The 16434-nt window shown below is 41.8% G+C and overlaps 1 protein-coding gene across 3 annotated transcripts; it reads right to left on the reverse strand.

Moving 5' to 3' along the window:
- Nucleotides 1–236: 236 nt before the first annotated feature.
- On the reverse strand, nucleotides 237–16434 carry JMJD7 (jumonji domain containing 7). Of its 3 annotated transcripts, none has more exons than XM_089521895.1 (7): nucleotides 15926–16434; nucleotides 12464–12584; nucleotides 9909–10162; nucleotides 5137–5193; nucleotides 3049–3144; nucleotides 1593–1669; nucleotides 237–630 (listed from the first exon to the last, which is right to left on the reverse strand). In XM_089521895.1, the coding sequence occupies exons 1-7, from the start codon at nucleotides 15993–15995 to the stop codon at nucleotides 448–450; spliced, it is 858 nt and encodes a 285-aa protein (XP_089378021.1). In that variant the 5' UTR covers nucleotides 15996–16434; the 3' UTR covers nucleotides 237–447. The 3 variants fall into 3 exon arrangements, 2 of the variants coding, with proteins under 2 accessions (XP_089378021.1, XP_089378020.1); XM_089521894.1 differs by having other exon boundaries at nucleotides 239–630; nucleotides 12464–12617; XR_016280971.1 differs by lacking the exon at nucleotides 237–630 and adding an exon at nucleotides 2709–2859 and having other exon boundaries at nucleotides 1589–1669; nucleotides 12464–12617.

Here is a 16434-nt window from a genome sequence, read left to right on the forward strand (position 1 = left end):
TTTCTAATACATCAGTTTTGTGCATTTTTTTGGAAAACAGGAAAAACAGAAGTTGAAAAAAATTAACACAAGGGTAGCAAAGCAGGATTGATTTGATTTACAGTCCAGAACCCATTGCAAAGTGTTTTTGTTTGTTTTTAGTGGAACTGTTTGGAATGAATTTTTTCTTATGCACTTGATTTCACCAAAGATGAATTACTGGATTGTGGCTCACACTAATTTAATTAAAGGCTGTGTATGAAATTTCCACCAAAGATACCAAATTATTTGGGAACACTTCAAGATTTCATCTACTGTGACTTGAATCCTAAATTGTGCTTCTGCAGACTGAAGGAGTATTTCCAAGGGAGACTCCTGCAGGTGAAAGAGAATCCTGATAGAGAAAAATGACTTGTAAATCTGGAGAGGTTGCCTGGTTGCTGTAATCATTACAAATTAAATATGCTTTTAGCACATATCATCCTCCTTACCTGCTATGCAACCATGTGATTGCTGAACATGATGGAACCAGAGAGAAGGGAGATACAACATCTCACCAGCTTTCACAGTACATCTCAAAGGCTTTGCCTGGGCATATTCTGGGTATCGTTCTAGATCTGGATTTAAAGGATCCAAAGGAATCCAGGGCACCTATTGGGATGAAAGGCTAATGTGACAAATACAGCTATTCAGAGAGGTACTATATTTACCTCAGAAATTGATCAATAGGTTGTTTTGATGACAAATAGTTGAGAAACACCTGTGCCAGTTGAGGCAAAACTGTATTCTTTTCTGAGTAATTTCTTTCTATGGCTTAAAGGAAAAATCAAGTTTTTTCTCTTTCTACAGTATTACTTGGGATGGATTTGCAAATGCTCTATACATGCTAAAAACAATGCCTTCTTTATATATGTGGCAGTACACCATGGTGAGATGTGCACTGATATGTACATTCATTATGAGTCAAGATACATCAACTGAGATAGTCAACCACTGAAAAAATCTATACCTGAATTATGGTGATGAGTTATTTGTAAAAACATTGGACATGAGTTGCTATCTATATCTGCCATTTGTATGTGTCTGTTATTTTTACGTGATTTATTGTGTGTGAGTGCATCCACACACATGTATATGTCCTGAACCTAAATCTGGTGAAACTGCCATGAGGTTTAAATGAAAGTGCACTCTAGGAACGCAATCCACAGGAGTAAGCCACACCAATATATATCTATGTTTTTATAATTATTCAAGCTATCTCTAAAATAGTTTTGATCTGATGGGATAAGAAGCCATGGCATGGTGGAAGGTAGAGTGGTTTCCTCAAAATGTTAATTGTTATTGTGAGCTGACTTGGGTCCCTTTGAGAAAAGCAGGATAGAAACTAAATACAATAAAAATAAATAAATAAAATATTCCATCTGTTACCATAATCACAGAGCAGAGCTGGAGAAATGTTTCACTCTCCAGATGGTTTGTAATACAGATTACAAAACCCCTTATCACTGACCATAGTGGGTACAGTTGATGGAAATGGAGAAGAAAACATCTGGAGGGCTAAAGATTCCATAATGCTTAACAAAAAAAAAGTATGGAACAAAGACAATCAGCACCTTCTCTGACGTTTTATCAGCCACAATCTTAAATTTCCCATCTTCTAATACTTGGTACGTTGCTGGTGGATACAGTTCTGGAATTCAGAGGGAGATAATTGACAAAGGAGATGTGGCAAAGGTAATAAATTTTAATATAAAATGTTTATTATATATTTCTAAATAGGAAGAGAGGGAGAGAAAGAGAGAGAGACAGAATTTCTTTCAGGGAGCACACTATCAGAACTGGTTCTGAGTATAAGCATCTGTTATAAATGTTGTGAATAAACTACCATATATACTCATCTATAAGTCTAAAAATTTATGCCCCTAAACTGACCCCAAAATCCCAGGTTGACTTATTTACGGGTCACTATGGTAATGTGATAGCAGCTCTTTCAGATTCCCTATGTGGCGTGGAGAGGGGTTTATTTCTCTCTGGAGCCAAGAAGAAAGAGTCCTGGGTAATTTATTGATATAGCTGTTTAAGAGTCCCGCTCCCGCCTACACGTGGCTGAAATGATGGAGCAAAAAGGCCTCAATGAGAGTTTCTCTTGCCATATGCACACACACACACACACAGAGTGAAGGAGCCTCCAAGTTTTACCCTCGATCTATCCACAGTTCATGGCAAAATCCATAATTTTGGCCCCAAAACCTGACCTCAACTCATATATAAGGTTGACTTAGGCCTGTTACAGACTGCCAAAATAAAGCTGCTTTGGGTCTCTTTGGAGGTATGCTATTTAAATGATGCATGCATCCTAAGAATCCGGAAGCTGCACCAAAGCTGCACTCCAGTGCTTAGTAATGGAGTGTGGCTTTGGCGCGACCTCCGGACTCTTAGGACTCATGCATCATTTAAATAGCATACCTCCAAAGAGACCCGAAGCAGCTTTATTTTGGCAGTCTGTAACAGGCCTTAGTTGAGTATATACGATATCTGCATTTGTGAGTAATGTCTATGACTGGAGCTCTCCACTTCCATAGCCTTCTTAAAATGCAATTAGGTTTTTTGAGTGGGAGATTTGGATTGGGAATATGACATGGGACAGAACATGGGTAAATCTAACTCTGCTCTCACATCACAGCCCCAGCTAAAAAGTCCTTTCCCCCAAGCTGCTATTACTCACTCACAGGAAAACATGCTAGCATAAAACTTTGTGCCATAAATTTTCCTTCTGTGGCTAACAGCTACTTCAGTGAGAGGGAATCTGAGCCAGGAAACTGTCATAGGGGCAAAACATTTGGTCTGCCTCTTCCTCCACATCATAGCATTGATTCAGTCCTATTAAAGGAATTTAAGAAAAACGTGAGAGGCAAAAACAACTACTATTTCCTTACAATGTGTATTACTTTTGCTGTCAGGCAAGTGTCCACCAAGTCATGAAACAAATGTCTTAACAGGAATGACTTCTAGACTAAATACCACTTCTACACACCTTATTCCACAGTATTCCCTTCTCAGAAAACATACCATATGGGATGAAGGGACGATCGCTTGGTGGATGCAGTAGAAAATGTTTCTCTCCAGAAATCACACAATACAAGTTTTCATAATGGTCCTTATGTACTAAGATTGGAGAAAAAGAATCAAGAGTGGAGAAAAGGAGGGAGAAAAACATTTTCCTCAATCCAGAAAAAGCAATGAAGACATTGGCCGGGATTTTAGATCAATTACTTAGTTAACTATATGATCAACAGAGGTCTGTTCTCCTCTTGATTAGGATGCAGTAGACTGACATTTCCTCCAGCAGCAGCAGCACTGTGCAAGACATTTCTGGTGTGAAAACCAGAAACAGACTCCCAACACAATTTCTCATTGCATCCGAGATTGCTGTGTGTGTGTGGAAATATCAGTCTGCTGCATCCCAACAGGAGAACAGAGCTATGTAGTTTGCAGTAGCTGATGCCTGATAAGGCAGGACTGAGAGTCTTTTATGATCCTTACATATTCCCCATACTAGTTCCATTATTGTGGTTACAGTATGTAGGAATGGTGAATACAAATCAGTTATGGATACGTAACTCTAGGTTCCACATAAATAATTGTGATTGTGAATTCCAACTATTAAAAGATTCTGACAGATGATGTTTTCCTGCTCTGTTTATAATGGAGATAAGAAAACTATCCTTTCCATCAGTATCATGCTTTAGACACCGACAAACTGGCATTTCAGTTAGTAGTAAGACGTTTTATGTGGGAAGCAAAAATACTGTATTCAGAAATTATAAACAATAAATATAATAAATAAATAATAATATATATTTTTTAATTTCTATCCTGCTTTTTGCCAGGCAATCAAAGTGGCATACAACAGGTTAAAATACATCCATATATACATAATACCCCACTTAAAACAAGATTAAACAATCTAAGATTAAAAACTACACATTAAAACCGGCTAACCTAAATAAAAATCATCATGGGCAGAGTTTACTGAATAGGAAGTCTTATTTGTGGCCGAGCATTTTATTCCGGGAAGACTTGCCGGAAGAGATCCATCTTAATGGCCTTTTTAAAGCTCTCTAGGTTGGTGATTTGACGGATCTCGTCCGGCAGGCCATTCCATAAGTTGGGAGCGGCTGCAGAGAATGTCCTCTGGGAGGTCACCATCAACCTGGTCTTTAAGGGCTGTAATAAATTCCTCCCAGAGGACCTGAGTGTATGGGGCGGATTATATGGAAGCAGGCAATCCCTTAGATAGGTTGGGCCCAAGCCATGTGGGCTTTACAGGTGATAACCAACACCTTGTACTGTGCCCGGAAACTGATAGGCAGCCAGTGGAGTGACTTCAATATTGGTGTTATATGGTCACTCCTTGCTGTTCCTGTGACCAGCAAAAGAGCTAGACTTCCAGTTACTCCACAACTGCCCTGTGCAGTTTACAGAATATAGGGGGCCCAGACAATGTTATCTAGTCCTTTACTTGTAACACTCAAAAGATACAGAAGTATTAGTTTGTAAAATCAGTATGCAGAGAGATCTTGTAGCACCTTTGAGACTAACTGAAAGAAAGAAGTTGGCAGCGTGAGCTTTCATAGACTAAAGTCTTTTTCCTCAAATGCATATCTGAAGAAGCATACAAGATCTCTCTATATACTGATTCCACTTGTGATCTTCTCATCTTTTTCCTTCTGTCTTTCTTTTTCTTTCTACACAAGAAATTTGTTAAGCAAGAAAAGACAGAATAGCTGCAGAATATCTTTTGACTGGCAATTTTAAGATCTCTCCACCTGGATGTACCCTCAGTCTATGCTAGTTTCCAGGGAAACCAAGTGCAATGGAGATTATAACAGCTAGAGGAATAAACCACACTTCAAAATAAGATACAACTATCTAAAGGATAATTCCTTTATGCATAAATGCTATTTTACTACAGATTTATCTCTGCTTACCTTTGCCAAAAAGTCAAACTACAGTTGGGAGTATATTTATTTCATTGTTATTATTAAAGTCTTTTCAGCCATTTATTTTGTTTTATTTGCATGCTGCCTTTGAAATCACACAATAACCGGCAGGATATAAATATTGTCATAATGAATAATTAATAATGATACATACAAGATGTTACTGCAGCAGATTCTCCCAGCCAGAAATTCACAGCATCAGGCTTTTTTCCTGTAGGGAAAAAAAACAATTAAACAATCATATTTTTTTAAAAAAAGAAAGCAGTATCTTATGCTCCTAAATCACCAGGTTAAAAACCTTCTATTCACTCAGTTTATTATATTTTCTCAAAATGTAAGAACAGGCTTATATAGATAATAATAATTGAGCTTGCATTGACAGTTAAAGAACAAAATTAACAAACAGGACTAGGACCCGGAACAATGGTTGCAAGCTCCAGGAAAAGAGCTTCCACGTCAACATTAGGAGGAAATTCCTGACAGTAAGGGTTCAACTGTGGTACACTCTTCCTCGGAGTGTAGTGCAGTCTCCTTCCTTAGAGGTCTTTAAGCAGAGGCTGGATGGCCATCTGTCGGGGGGTTGGACTGGATGGCCCTTGTGGTCTCTTCCAACACTATGATGATCACCTGATGATCACATTTGATAATGATGATCACCTGAGTTTTTTCAATTACTTTTCAGCTTCTTAGACATTGATAATCAGATATTTATAGTTAGTTTATAATGGATAGTTCATCATTTCCAGTTAAAATGGACTAGTCCAGAATTTTGTTTGGTTCTTATAGGAGGTCCAAATTATTGTTTTATGAATTGTTGTTATTATGTCATTGTGTGCCTTTAAGTCATTTCCGATTTATGGTGACCCTGAGGCCTATCCTGGGGTTTCCTTGGCAAGATGTGCTCAGAGGGGTTTTTCTTACCACTGCTTTTCCCTAAGGCAGAGAGAATATGACTTGCCCGAGGCCACCCAGTGGGTTTCCATAGCCCAGAGGGATTTGAACCCATATTTGAACCCATATGGTCGCTGAACTGATGTTGGAGACGCCCAGGCTACTTGTCCTGGGCGACTTCAACATCTCTCTCACGGCCAGCTACATTCCACCCGGTGCGGCTCGCGAATTCATGGACACCATGGCTGCCATGGGCCTGTCCCAGCTAATTCAGGGTCCTACGCATTGTGCGGGTAATACTCTCGATTTGGTCTTCTGTTCGGATGCGGAAAATCCGTGGGTGGAAATATCTGATATTTCCCCCTTGCCATGGACGGATCATTTCCTGGTTGAGGTGAAAATCAAGGTCTCTACCCAGATCCCTCCTGGGGGTGGTGGACCTATTAGGATGGTCCACCCTCGAAGGCTAATGGAACCTGACCGGTTCCAGGCAGCCCTAGAGGGACACATGGTTGGAAGTGACAGCGATTCTGTTGATGCCCTGACTGGTATCTGGAATACCGGTCTCTCGAGGGCTATACACAGTATCGCTCCCAAGCGCCCTCTCAGACCCGCTTCCAAATGTAAGCCCTGGTATACGGAAGATCTCCGGGCGAGGAAGCGGGAACTGCGACGGCTAGAGTACCGTTGGCGGAAACACCTTCGCTTAGACGACAAGACTCTCCTAGCCCAACTGTTAAAGGACTATGGAGAGGCGATACGAGCAGCAAAGAATTCGTTCTATGGTGCTCGTATCGCGTCCGCGGAGTCGCGTCCAGCAGAGTTGTTCAGGGTAGTTAGGGAGCTTACTCAGCTCCCTCCTACCCTGAACCAGATCCTTGAACCTTCTAAGGCCTGCTGTGACTTATTTAATGACTTCTTCGTGGATAAAACTTCTCGGATAAGCGAAGGTCTTAACGCCGACATTCACGCAGAACCTAGTGTAGAGGCGTCCAGGGCCTCCGTGGACTCAGTTAAGCTGGATCGGTTTGAGTTGGTAAGTACCGAGGATGTGGACAAGATCCTCGGAAGTGTTCGGAAGACAACCTGCTCTCTCGATCCCTGTCCCTCGTGGCTAGCAGCCCAGGGGGGGCCGGCTGTAACTTCATTGTTACGCCGGATAATTAATACATCTCTGAGGGAAGGGCAATTTCCATCTGTTCTTAAATTGGCCCTAGTAAAACCTTTATTAAAAAAGCCCTCCCTCGACCCCCTGTTGTATAATAATTATCGGCCAGTTTCACTGCTGCCATTTTTGGGGAAGGTGATCGAGAGGGCGGTTGCAATCCAGCTTCAGGGGGTCTTGGATGAAACGGATTATCTGGACCCATTTCAAACTGGCTTTTGGGCGGGTTATGGGGTTGAGTCGGCCATGGTCGCCTTGGTCGATGATCTCCGTCTGGGCATCGACAGGGGAAGCGTGTCCCTGTTGGTGCTCTTGGACATCTCAGCGGCTTTCGATACCATAGACCATGGTATCCTTCTGGGGCGCCTGGCAGAGGTGGGAATCGGGGGCACTGCGCTCCAGTGGTTCCGGTCCTACCTCTCCGGGAGGTCCCAGATGGTGCAGCTGGGAGACGTGTGCTCCGATGAGAGGGCCCTTAAAACTGGGGTCCCTCAAGGAGCCATTCTGTCTCCCATGCTATTTAACATCTACATGAAACCGCCGGGAGAGATCATCCGGAGACATGGGGCGCGGGGTTATCAGTACGCTGATGACACCCAGATTATTTTCTCTATGTCTCCGACTGATGCAGTGACTGAGGATGGCGTCTCTCCTCTCGTGGCCTGTCTGGAGTCAGTAATGGGCTGGATGAGGGAAAACCGACTCAAGCTGAATCCAGAGAAAACGGAGGTACTCGTGATAGGTTCCCCTGGTCCAGGAATGACGGTGGTTCCACCTGTCCTAAACGGGGTCACGCTCTCTGTGAAGGACTCCGTGCGCAGTCTGGGGGTGCTTCTTGACTCGTCCCTTCACCTGACTGCTCAGGTGAATGCGACGGTCAAGAGCACCTGTTATCAGCTTCGGCTTATTCGCCAGCTGCGCCCATACCTGGCCCAGAGGGACCTTGAAACTGTGGTACATGCCCTGGTAACCTCGAGACTGGATTTCTGCAACGGACTCTGCATGGGACAGCCCTTATACCAAACCCGGAAGCTACAAATGGTGCAGAACATGGCAGCTAGGCTGGTCACTGGCACGTCCAGGGCCAGCCATATAACACCGGTTTTAAAAAACCTCCATTGGCTGCCCATTCGCTTCCGGGCGCAATATAAGGTGTTGGTGATGACCTATAAAGTCCTAAATGGCTTGGGCCCAGGATACCTGAAGGACCGCCTCTCCCCGTACATTCCGCCTCGCACCCTCAGAACATCTGGGCAGCAACTACTTAGGGTTCCCGGGGCGAGATTATCCTCCACCTTCAGGAGGTCCTTTTCCATCGCCGCCCCGGCCCTTTGGAATACGCTGCCCATAGAGCTCCGCTCAGTTACCTCCCTGGCCCAATTCAAACGGGATTTGAAAACCTACCTGTTTCAAACAGCATTCCCCGATTAAGTCCCTATAGGCCCCCCCGCCGCACAGGCCACACAGGCAATGGATGGCTAACCTGGGGGCTTTGCTTTTGTTTTATTTCTGTTTTATGTTGATTTGTCTATTGTGTGTTTTATGTAATTTTTGGTATGGTTTTAACTTGTATACTGTATATTTTTAAATGCTGTAAACCGCCCTGATCTTACGGAAGGGCGGTATACAAATAAAATGTTTATTATTATTATTTATTTATCCAGAATCATAATCCAAAGTTCAAACCACTACATCATACTGGTGTGCACAACAAATGGAAGCAAATTGGTCTCCCTCTGTTAATAGATTAGCAAGCTGGGCCAAAGCTAACAAAATGAATTTCAACACAGAGAAATGTATGGTACTGCACTTAGGGTGGAAAAATGAAATGCACAGATATAGGATGGGGGACTCCCAACTGAACAAAACTACGTGTGAAAGAGATCTGGGAGTCCAAGTAGACCACAAATTGAACATGTGTAAACAGTGTGATGCGGCTGCAATTTTAGGCTGTATAGTGTCTAGATCAAGGGAAGTAATAGTCCCACTGTATTCTGCTCTGGTCAGGCCCCACCTGGAATATTGTGTCCAGTTCTGGGCCCCACAATTTAAAAAGGACATTGAGAAACTGGAGCATGTCCAAAGGAGGGCGACTAAAATGGTGAAGGGTCTGGAAGCCATGAGGAACGACTTAGGGAGCTGGGGATGTTTAGCCTGGAGAAGAGAAGGTTAAGAGGTGATATGATAGCCCTGTTTAAATACTTGAAGGGATGCCATATTGAGGAGGGAGCAAGCTTCTTTTCTGTTGCTCCAGAGACTAGGACCTGGAGCAATGGATGCAAGCTACAGGAAAAGAGATTCCACCTCAAAATTAGGAGGAACTTCCTGATGTAAGGGCTGTTCGACAGTGGAACAAACTCCTATGGAGTGTAGTGGAGGTCTTTAAACAGAGGCTGGATGGCCATCTGTCAGGGATGTTTTGATTTGGATTTCCTGCATGGCAGGGGGTTGGACTGGATGGCCCTTGCGGTCTCTTCCAACTCTATGATTCTATTATTCTAATGCCTATGAGATTTTTATTTGATAAATCAGTTTATTTAATGATGCTGTAGGCCAATTTGTCGTTGCTATATGCCTTCCAGTTGTTTTGCAATTGTGGTGACCCTAAGAAAACCCCATGATAGGTTTAACATGAGGTTTTCTTGGCAGGATTTTTCATCATTTATATGGAAATCTACATGCATAAAGTCATCAGATTGTCACTCTCCAAATAAATAAATAATCAAGAATTTTAGAGCATTCCATACAGGATTCATTCTTGAGAGGTTGTGGAGCTTAGCAACCATAAACAGAGAACATGAAACTGATGGGTTTTATATGAGTTGTGCAACACTGCAAGCCATAGACCAAACTGAAATTTTGATATTTACCAAGCGCCTCGCTCATCCAAGGTATTTCAGGCTCTAGATCACCCATAAGTTCAGGGAATTCCTCAGTAAGGTTTGAACACTGTTTCTGTACATAGAACACTCCAGGGGAAGTTATTTTTTTCTCCAGAATGTCCAAGAATGCACTGAATGGCATGCGTCGTTCCTCCGGCATAACAAACCAGTCCTGATAAACTGCATCAGCATAACCATTTGGAGTTACTGCTACACTCACCAATTTGGTGCTCATTACTTCCCTGCATCAAAATACACATGAGTTTCACAGCCATATGAAAAAAGATGCTTATGATAAAAAGAAAAATTAATTCACAACAGTCTACTGGACATTTTTAAAAGAAAATTTTATTGAGTATCTGTCATGCCTCCAGAGCATATTTGATGCTCTTGAGACATATATTTAGTTGAGACAATAATAGGCTTTCTATGTATTAGTTTAGGAGGGGAAATAGAGAGCTATAGCTTTAAGAAAGACAAGTATTGTGGGAAATTAGGGTCTTATACTACCTCTCCAGCTAGTTTCAGTTTTTGTAGTAAGATTTCAACCAAGTCAGACCTGGAGAGAGTATTTTCCTTTGACAAAGATAAAGTCCACAGAAGAGAAAGGAGAAAACCCACAAAAAAGAGAGAACAAGGTATTTAAGAAAGATTATTGAGAGAGAAGAGATCAGTTTCATGTTATTTGTGTTTGTAACCAGTAAAACCTTTGAAAACATAAGAAATTTGGGGACAAGTCTTTTGTTCAGGCTGTGTTCCTGAGAGCCAGAGGCCTTACTACACCCAAAGTCCATAGCATCGCTCTTGGGACAAAACAGTATCCATTCTCCCATTCAAAAAATTCATCAGTGGAAGCTTCTCCACTACATACTTTCCAGACATTCAGACTGTATTGAAAGTCTTGTTTTTGTTTTTCAAAAGGAGGAAATCAATTTCTTTTTAGCTGCCTTTGGGTGAACCTTGACTCATGGCAACCCTATGAATGAAACGTCACCAAGCTCCCCTATCCTCTACCTCTGCTCAGGTCCTATAGGCTCAGGTTCAATCAGGCCCTTCTCTCTGATTGAGCCTATCCATCTGGCATGTGATCTTCCTCTCTTTCTGCTGTCCTCTACCTTCCGCACTAGAACTGCAAACACATTTACACACATCAGTATCCTAGCAAATTTTATTACCCTGCCCTTCACCACAAAATATCTGAATTACAAAGAATAAAACTGCCTCGTACTCTTATCAGAGCATAGAAAAATTAATTTAAAAACACAACTGAGATGGGTTTCCAAAAAAATGTGCATTTTGTTACATGTCGTTATGGTATGCAAGTGCATTTGCCCCGCTTTGGCTGGTGTGCCAGCTGAGCTGCTTCCTGGGGAAGGCAGATCTGACACAGTGGTTCATAGTTACCTTTTGTACTACTGTAACACACTCTATGTAGGGTTGCTCCTGAAAAGTGTTTGAAAGCCACAGCTAATGAAAGCCCTGGTGGTGCAGTGGTTAAATGCCTGTACTGCAGCCACTCACTCAAAACCATAAGGTTGCCCAAACACTCCCTAGAAGCCAAGGGCCTGTTACAGACTGCCAAAATAAAGCTGCTTCGGGTCTGTTTGGAGGTATGCTGTTTAAATGATGCATGCATCCTAAGAATCCAAAAGCTGCACCAAAGCTGCACTCCAGTGCTTAGGAATGGAGTGTGGCTTTGGCGCGACCTCCGGACTCTTAGGATCCATGCATCATTTAAATAGCATACCTCCAAAGAGACCCGAAGCAGCTTTATTTTGGCAGTCTGTAACAGGCCAAGATGACTAAATTGAGACTGATGCATTTTTGTCATATCATAAGACTAAAATACACAATAATGCTTGGGAAGGTAGAAGACAGAAGGAAAAGAGGAAGACCATATTACAGATGGATAGATTCACTCAAGGAAGCCACAGCCCTGAGTCTCCAAGACCTGAGCAGAGCTGTTGATCATGGAAGTCTCTTATTTATAGGGGTACCATAAGTCAAAGTTGACTTGATGGAAGCTACTAACATCAAATTGTCTTAGATGCTTTTATTTGTTATGAATTGCTTCCGGTGCCCTTGTGGGCTGGGAGATGATAAATACACAAATAAATAAATATTTGGAGATATTTTTAGTTTGGGTTTGCAGTAATGTGCAGAAGTAATTGAAAAAGGGATGAGTATCATGGAGTTCACTGATTAAATTGTAATTAAATTTGTCTCCACTGGGTGTCCAAAGGCCACAATTGGCACATATTAGGCACATAAAAATGCCTTGACAGATTTTTAGTCAGAACTGAGGCAATGGCATAACACTGTCTATTATTTGATTGACGATGCCTACAAATTGGAAAATATTTTCCCAGCTTTGGTCCACTTCCACCTCTTTCAGGTGCTACAGTCCCAACAGTGGAAGATTTCAAGAAGGGTTACAGACTTGAAAGAAACTCCCACATTAATACTAAGAAATACAGTCAGGTAATTTTTTTACCTGATCTGACTTATATAAGCTAAAGCTCAGTAGATTCATAGATTCATACCTCAAGTAATCTAAAGTCCACTTCTTCAGTGCTGGCCAATGGCTGAATGCATTCCGAATTATGCATGGCTTGTTTGGACACAGCCATTCCCGACAGAATTCCAGAGGGGATGGAAGGCTATCTAGATAGGGTACAGACTCTGTGAAACACAACTCTGTTCAAGAGAAAGAATAAAACCACACCTGTAAAATAATCTTGCTATCATTTCAGTTCTTGACTAGAATTATCACTCTGTCACTTTAAAAGTCTTCCCAAGAATTTCAGTTAGTTTTTAGGGCAAACACTGAAATTAATACAGGGCACAAATTATAATTATTATTGGGAATAATTTTGGCATGGTTTCCACACAATCATTTTCACTGAAGGTCATGCTATTCATTGTCACTCTGAAAGGCAGTTGACATTGCTGTGGAAAGTCTTTGCACAAGAGTCTCAAATATGTGGTGGCCAATGCTCTATGGTATGACTGGCAAAGGGTTAAGCCATCATGCTGAGTCCATTTCCAGTGGTCCCTGCATGATCCCAATACAGTGGTACCCCAGGATACGAATTGATCGCGTTACGAAATTTCCGGGGTACGAAAAAGTTAGATTGAAAAAAACTGTTCCGGGTTACGAAAGATTTTTCGGGTTACGAAATTCATTTCGGCGCGAAATTCAAATCCGAAGCGCGGCTAGCGGCTTTCCAGCGCTAACGGAAAGCCTTTTCGGGTTGCGAAATGTATCGGGTTACGAACGGCGCCGCGGAACGAATTAATTTCGTAACCCGAAGTAGCACTGTACCGGCATCAAAATACTCCCTTGGCTCTCATGACGTTTCCATTTCTCTAAGAGTGATTCTGTATGCTTCTGCTATTCTGCTATGGATTAGTTAACCATACCATTTTTCTAATACATCCTGTGGACTAAGAAAGAGGAGCAATCAATTCATATCAAGCAGTATTTAGTATCTCTCTTCTAGCACCACTGTTATGGATGACAGTGCAGGAGAAATCTTTATTCCAGAGAAGGCCTGCTGTTCTGAATGGATCTCTTTTTTCCCAGTTAAATGGAGGTCTCTAATATCCAGGAAAGCCTACAATGAGATTTGTTGCATTAAGGTACAAAAATATTGAAAGGCTTGTTAGGAAAATATCTGTGCTATCTGCCCATACTGCTTTCATACACATCCTGTTCTAGTAAATCATATTCATGAAAGACTAGCAGCTTTACCAAACGTGGTCATTAAATCTTGTTCGACCACAGCTCCCACAATCCTTTAACTTTTGTCATGCTGGTGGGCCAGATGGGAGCTGTAGTCTAAAACATCTACAAGACATCATTTTGGAAGGATTCCTTGGGGGGGATCTAGGTGTGTGCCACATCTAAGAGCCTTGTCGGTGTTTCTAAATCTACACACTGAACAATGCAATTTACATATAAAGTCTGATAGTATTTTTCTGCGGTGCTCATGTATTGTGTCAATAATTCAGGTAAGCAACTTCCATGATCTGTGTGGCTGTAAGCACATAGGCCTCCAGCCTTGCTCTGATCTGAATGTCTGGCCATGTGAGAATGCCATCACGTGCCTGCTCCTTACTCCCATCAACAAATGCACAGTTTTAAAATGAAGATGATTTCTCTGAAAATGAACAACACTGCTGGAGAGTCATTGCGATATTTTCAGGAACTTCCCAAAGCTTTATATCTTAACTGTCATCAGCACAGCCTTACTTCCACATGATTTCAGATGGGCTTAAAAGGGGATTAAACTAATTAATGAAGGATATTGCTATCGATGGTTACTACTCATAATGGTTTTTTATTACTACCCCTGGCATTAGTGGCAGCATGTTTCTGAAAACCAGCTAGTGGGGCACTCAAAGCTTGTAGGCTTCCCACAAGAATTTGACTAGTTTTTGTGGGAAACAACATACAAGATGAAAAAGGTTTCCGGTCCGATCCAGCAGAGTTGTTCTTATCCTGCAAATGATTTTAAATCTTTACAAATGTGTATGTCAACACTTTATTTCTCAAAATATTAATAGCACCTGATTGGATAATATTTGATGCAATGTCCCTGGATATATGTGTTCACTTCAATATTGTTTTATTTGTTTCATAACATACATTTTAATGACCAAACAGCATGCAGATATATAACCTACGATTTGAAGGCACACAACATGCATCTGGGGAAGTAGACTTTGGTCCAGAACACACTGCAGAAGTAATCTAGTTTCAGACTGCTTTAACTGCCCTGGCTCAATGCTAGGGAATTCTGGGACCTGTAGTTTTGTGAGACATCTGTCAGAGAGCTCTGGTGTCACAACAAACTACAATTCCCAGGATTCCCTAGCACTGAGCCAAGGCAATTAAAGCAGTCTCAAACTGGATTATTTCTGCAGTGTGTTTTAGACCCAAGCCTACAAGAATTTATGTACACAACAAAAACAAATAAAATTGTCATACACACACATATATACACACATATATTCATATACAGACCCACACACTCTCACACACAAACACACACGCACACACACACACATATATATATATATATATATATATATATATATATATACAGGCACATAACACACACACACACATATGTATACACATACCTGTATATACATACACACACACTCGTCCCTCCATATTTAATAGGGTTAGGGGCACAAGACCCTTGTGAATATGGAAGAACCACAAATAACAAAAACACCATGTTTTTACCAGAAAGCACACCTGTCTAGGAATCTCTAAGTCCTCCAGGGCAACTCTGTGGTCAACATCCAACAGACACTGACCATAGAACTGCCCTGGAGGAGCTACAAAGGCCCAGTGGAGTGTCCTCTCTAGGAATCTCTAGGTCCTTCTGTGCAACTATCAGTAAAAGTTGACCATAGAGTTGCACTGGAGGACCTAGAGATTCCAAGAGAGAACCTATTAATCAAATCTGTGAATAATCAAATCCGCAAATATCAAAGCTGCAAATATGGAGGGATGAATGTATTATATATACACACACACACACACACACACGTAATATATATATAAATATACACAAACATGTAATATATATATATATATATATATATATACACACATACACAACGTATATTTACACATATACACAGACATGTAATATATACACACACACATATATACACACTACACACACACATACACACATATGTAATATATATCTACATATACACACATGTAATATACATATATACACACACGTATATACACATATATTTACACATATGCACAGACATGTAATATACACACACATATATACATACAAACACACACATACACACATACATATACACACACACACATATATATATATATATATACACACACACACAATCACAAGGGTAGACCCATCCTTCCTTCCTCCCTCCCTCTTCTGTGTGGGTTGCCTTTAAACCCGGCCTTCCATCTCAGCAGCAGGAGCCTCTTCCCTGCTCACCCTTCGTCTCGGCGGGGAAACCCTCCAGGCAGCCCCTCACCCTCCGCAACAGCCCCACCGCCTCCGCCATGGAGAGCGGCGCTTACGGCTATGGCTGCGGCGGCGGCTGCTAGGAAGGGGCGGAGCTTGCAAGCCCCGCCCACGTGCTCCGAAGGGACCTCCTCCCACCCCATAGAAATTGAATCCTCTCTCTATATATACACTCTTATGGCGCGGCTGTTCCACTTGAGCTGCTCTGGCTGCCTCTCCTGATGCATTCTGGGGCTTGTAGTTTAAGTGAGGAAGAATAATACAGTACCAAGAATTTTGCCCAGTTTTTTTGGGGGGGAGGAGTTTTGGAGGGATTTTGGGAAAGTACTCTGTGCAAAAATGTGTGTGTGTGTGTTGCACAAGAATTGTGGCATTTTCACACACAACCCCCCCACTGTTCCAAGCAGCTATGTTTATGTGCAAGACTGCTGTTTTCTACATAAAAAGGAGCAATCTTGTAGTACAAAAAATAGTGTGTA

The sequence above is a fragment of the Sceloporus occidentalis genome, unplaced genomic scaffold (genome assembly GCF_023333645.1).
Source record: "Sceloporus occidentalis isolate IW3139 unplaced genomic scaffold, rSceOcc1.0.p SCAF_4, whole genome shotgun sequence".
Taxonomy (NCBI): Eukaryota; Metazoa; Chordata; class Lepidosauria; order Squamata; family Phrynosomatidae; genus Sceloporus; species Sceloporus occidentalis.

Excerpts from the sequence above, each read along its gene's own strand:
- JMJD7 (XM_089521894.1), bottom strand. The coding sequence starts at position 15,995 with ATGGCGGAGGCGGTGGGGCTGTTGCGGAGGGTGAGGGGCTGCCTGGAG. Across the intron at positions 10,163-12,463 it reads TGGACTTTAGATTACTTGAG|GGAAGTAATGAGCACCAAAT; the intron begins GTATGAATCTAT and ends ATTTTGATGCAG. Across the intron at positions 1,670-3,048 it reads TCGTCCCTTCATCCCATATG|AACTGTATCCACCAGCAACG; the intron begins GTATGTTTTCTG and ends TCTGAATTCCAG.